A 5000-nucleotide genomic window follows, 5' to 3' on the forward strand; every position below is an offset into this window, starting at 1 on the left:
TTCTTGCATTCGTGTTTTATTTTTGTATAGCAACCAATTTTTTTTTTTTTTTTCTATTGGTTTCATATTTTTTTTTATATATCAGTTCGTTCCTATACTATATTTCATTGTCTCGTTTTATTAATAAGAATGGAAAATGGGTAAATCTGATATAGACGGCAAATTATCTTACAAATGAGTCAGAATGTGTCAAAATATAATTATCTAATAAAAAGTTATGAATAAGCGTCAAAATCGAGCAGCCATTTGCCTGACTGAGAATATGGTATAAGCTAAATGTCTGAATTACACAAGTTTTAAAGCTACGTAAGTTTATTTTATATTTTCTCAGTACAGCAATTAATGTAACTTTAGTACATTCGAGCTTACCAACATTATCACTTTGTGCACAAACCTCCGCGTTATCGGTGCCCAGACCGTAATAATAAAAGGCCCCATCCAGACGAACGGGCTGTGTCGGGCAAACACTGTAAACCAAATAATGTTCCAAACCAACGCTTAGAGGGTGGTTGGCGGGCACGAGTGTAGGCTGTTTACTGGACAACCACCACGGTCACTACCTCACCACAGCTCGGGCTGGTGTGTGCCCTGCACCCGTGGACAACAACAACACATATGTGCCGGGAGGTAGCAGTGCCCGTCGACCTGCCCCTTCATCCGGATGGGGCTCAACTGCTACGGACGTTTAAGATATGCGCATTACGGGGCTGTTTTTAGGAAAAGAATGCTTCGGAGTTTATGTAGCTCGCTAAATGACAAATGTGCTGTAATGCTATATAGATATTTCTAGTGAAAAGCTGTATGTTGTGATAGGCATACGAAATAGGTGAAATGATTTTCAAAAGGTAGAGAATTGTAGTACGAGATGAATGATGAAATTGTGGTTTGTGGGATGATGATAATTATGTCAAAATGGATGAAACTAGACATTTGGTATTAGAAACGGTTTCAACATGTGTCAGAATGTTTCATAATGCTATTTTCAGTGCTTCAGCATATGTCAGAATGTGCCAAAACTAACAGAGGCGCTGTAGCATCCCTGTATATTAGTGATGAAGATCCTTCTGTAGAAAACAACAGTTGATGCTTTACATCTATTTTGACGGAGACAAATTATATAAAAATGTCACCAGACAATAAAGAAACTGCTGTCATCTATGTTTGATTTCTCTTCGCTGTCCATAAAAAATGCATAAATGTCAACAAGAACACACTAACACCAAAATTGTTGCATATCATTGTACTTTACTTTAGTTCCTACTACTTGACAGGATTTATTCAACACTTATTACAACAACAATTCTTAGACACTCTACCATCAAAATAACATTACTTATAAAAACATTGTCTTATGAGTAGTCACTTTTTAAAATAATTTAAGTGACAGCACTTCAGTTAAAAAAAAAAGAAGAAAAATACTGCATTGCTTTCGTCATAACAGGGAAATAATGACTATTTCTTGAACATCATATTATGAAAAATGTAAAACCTGATGGTGATTAATTCTATGCAAGTTCAGGCAAAGAATATAATTGTGCAGACAGTGCTACTACACCTAAGCACAAACATTTCCTCCAACTACACTGGAACTTTGTGCAAGTGAATATAGCGGAAATCAACCAAAGTGCAAGATTTACAAAATGGTGAAAACATTTAAGTCTTCTGATAAAACAAATATTAATTCTAAAAATATCCCTTGTGTCCATAGCATAGGTAAATATTTACTCTTGAGTTTATGAGATAAAGAATAATCAACCACTGTATTGATTTAACTGCTAACCTTCATACAAAATTGCAAATTGCAGAATCCATTAGCATCAGGAACATACATTGAGGTTGTCATGAATAAAATAATTAGCTCTGACTGCTTCTCAATTTATCATTTTTAATGTGTATCATTTAACCATTACAATAAGTGCCAATATAATGGAACCTATAATACATAACAAAATATCCAAATGATATAAAAATACGAAACAATCTTCAAAAAGAAAAGCTGTGCATGACTCTAAAAAAGCATACATGACAACATATTATCTCTCAACAATAAAAGAAAATATGTGGTAGTTTACAGTATACATCATCAAAAGAGCTATACAGAAAAACTCATCTTGACCAATGAAAAATTCTTTTACTGACATGAGAGATGCTGATCCAGCATTGATTTTTTGTATTTCAGGCCTTATACATGCTTCCGATTAACTCAAAAGTGCAGTGTAACTGCCTGAAATCAAGTCAGTTACTCTAAGTAGAAAAGAAATTGGAAATATAAAACAACTAAGCCTAGTTTTCATCACATATGATTTGAACTTTACATGGAATAAGAACTTCACATAGGATCTGAACTTTTCTAATATTGCACTTACAGTTCCCATTCATATTCATAGTTATTGGTACCTAACCCCTTGGATCCACGTGATGTGACCATGGCATCATGAAAATATGTTTAAGCAGAAAAAGAGATAACATTTCAATGGGAGGCAAGGTGTCTCGACTTCACACATGAGTATCAACGAGGTTCAGGCCTACAAACCACATACCCAGGGGAATTACAACTCAAGTAATTCACTAATTCACCAGGATCCAATTGGTTACACTGACCACACACTGCAATATTAATATTTACAATGTTAGATGTAATGAAAATTTCATTACTTTATCAAGTTATGGATAGGTAATGTAGTTTGCATTGCTACAATGCAAACTAATAAATGCCTTACTGCAATCATTCTGTGTTGCTTCATTACATCACCGACAAGTTCTGAGTGTTTGTATAAAATATGTCAAATATTTATTTAAAATATTTTTTGAAAGAACATACCATAAACCTTACACATGGAATTTTCAATAGTTATTCCATCCATAAAAAAAAAAACAATTGTTATAGTAACTGTGCATAACATTAAATAAAGTATTGTGCAAACAGACTAACACTATGCATATACCTATGTGACATCTCATACAGTTTCATTATTAAAATATCACTTGATTTTTCACATTCAACATTTCTGGTCCTTTATCATCCATCTTGTACCGATTTGCCATGTTTCAGAGCTATGATAAAATGGTCAACTATAGCTTAAGGGAATTCTTCTGTGATTCTTCAACTTCAACTAATACTGCTCATTCCAAGACACAAGGATGCCAGACTATAAAAAAACAAAAGGCATTTATACAATTCATAAATATACCCATATCCATTCACACATACATGAAGGCACTAACAATCACAATCACGCTCACTCTCTCACTCTCTCACTCTCTCACTCTCTCACTCTCTCACTCTCTCACTCTCTCACTCTCTCACTCTCTCACTCTCTCACTCTCTCACTCTCTCACTCACTCACTCACTCACTCACTCACTCACTCACTCACTCACTCACTCACTCACTCACTCACTCACTCACTCACTCACTCACTCACTCACTCACTCACTCACTCACTCTCTCTCTCTCTCACTCTCTCACTCTCTCACTCTCTCACTCTCTCACTCTCTCACTCTCTCACTCTCTCACTCTCTCACTCACTCACTCACTCACTCACTCACTCACCCCATTCATGTTTTCTAAGGCCAAACTTTAATTTCATATTACAACTGATTATACTGACTTAAAAGACATTGGTATTGCCCCTCAAGAATATACTACCAATTAATGAAAATCCTGTATAAAAAGGACCATATAAATAATTGAAGTTTGAACTTTAACCCAATGCCAACGGGCATGACGTGTACGTACGTGCTATGCCCACTGTGAGTACTTGTTTGATTGCTTTTACAAATAATTGGCTACAATTGTACTAAGTCACCAATGAGCCAGTTCGAGTACTGCCTGTCTCGCCCTTTTACCCTTTTCTTTGATTTATGAAAATATTTTACATCATCTTATTTTCCTATTACTATTGTTTATAACATTATAGTAATTATAATGTTTATAATAAAAATAACACAATTGATATTCATAGCACTAGTAAAAAATTAGGTAAGACAGAGCCATCTATGTGTAGAGACCTTTCACAAAAAATATAAAAAATGAGCACAGATTTTTCCCCATTTTCCCCGTCGCAAATGGGTTAAACATCTACGAGGCAGTGTATACCAATTTTTTATACTAGAAAATTAGTCAATTTTTGGTACTACAACATCACAACCCTTTCAGCAACAACAATAACAACAGAAAAAGGAATCTTGCTATTAAAGTCAGTCTGGGAAATACTACTAAATACAGTATACACAAGAATAGTTGACCGCCTAATAATGTCTTAGTATAAAATGTATATTCATACCAATGGGTTGATACAAGGGTGCCAAACAACCACTAAATGAAGTACATTTAGTTTCAAGTTCATTTTAAGGCTCGCACTATGCATGATTACAAGCAGATTTATGGCATAAGGCATAATAAGGCACAAGTTGAAAATAGGTGAAGTAAAGATTTATCTATCTAATTGTGCACCTATTTTTCATTTATATACAGTGTGCCTGTCAGTGTCATCACAACGCTTGTTTCTGTAAATGTGCACAAACTTGTGCTACTTTCACACAAAAGACACAATCTAATTATTGTTAAAATGATTCTCTCTTAATCAACAAATGCACACTGGATGAAATAATGTACAAATGAATCAAATGAGCACTTTCAAGCTTAATAGCAGTCTCGCAATCTTTGGTCATCAGACAACAATGGTTTTTGTCCTCCATCAAGAAGAATGTCATCCAGCAAGGAGATGAAGTTGCTGACGTCAAGGCTATCATCTGAAATATAAAAATAATAATTGATCCTTGAAATGGAAGAGTGGGAGGAGCTCCACCTACTCAGATGACTCTACAGTGGACATGCAATTCTACACTCAAGCAATAAGATTACATCTATTCTCTTCCTCGGAAGATTCACCGTACCTTGCTTGATGTTGGTGTGGGACAAGTCATCAATGCACTGTAACAAAGATGACACTGGGATGGCAGGATTAGCAGATGGGATGTCATCAGTACTCAGCTTCAG

General features: G+C 35.1%; 2 protein-coding genes across 3 annotated transcripts in view; one reads left to right on the forward strand and one right to left on the reverse strand.

Annotated features, from left to right (window-relative positions):
• LOC125032738 overlaps positions 1-3323 on the forward strand; it is a 9380-nt gene extending 6057 nt beyond the window's left edge. Inside the window, exon 5 of the mRNA XM_047624039.1 lies at positions 1-3323. This exon is cut by the window's left edge and continues 234 nt beyond it. The gene's annotated coding sequence lies outside the window, so the exon portion shown is untranslated.
• A 610-nt stretch (positions 3324-3933) lies between these two features.
• The window catches only part of LOC125032976, an 18088-nt gene continuing 17021 nt past the window's right edge, over positions 3934-5000 (reverse strand). For both annotated transcript variants that reach the window (XM_047624413.1, XM_047624412.1), the window contains 2 exons: positions 4898-5000; positions 3934-4753 (listed from right to left, as the gene is read on the reverse strand). The exon at positions 4898-5000 is cut by the window's right edge and continues 55 nt beyond it. In XM_047624413.1, the coding sequence (XP_047480369.1) occupies positions 4644-4753; positions 4898-5000 (213 nt within the window). In that variant the 3' untranslated portion in view covers positions 3934-4643. The remainder of the gene's footprint in view (positions 4754-4897) is intronic.

The sequence above is a fragment of the Penaeus chinensis genome, chromosome 15 (genome assembly GCF_019202785.1).
Source record: "Penaeus chinensis breed Huanghai No. 1 chromosome 15, ASM1920278v2, whole genome shotgun sequence".
In the NCBI taxonomy this organism is placed as follows: Eukaryota; Metazoa; Arthropoda; class Malacostraca; order Decapoda; family Penaeidae; genus Penaeus; species Penaeus chinensis.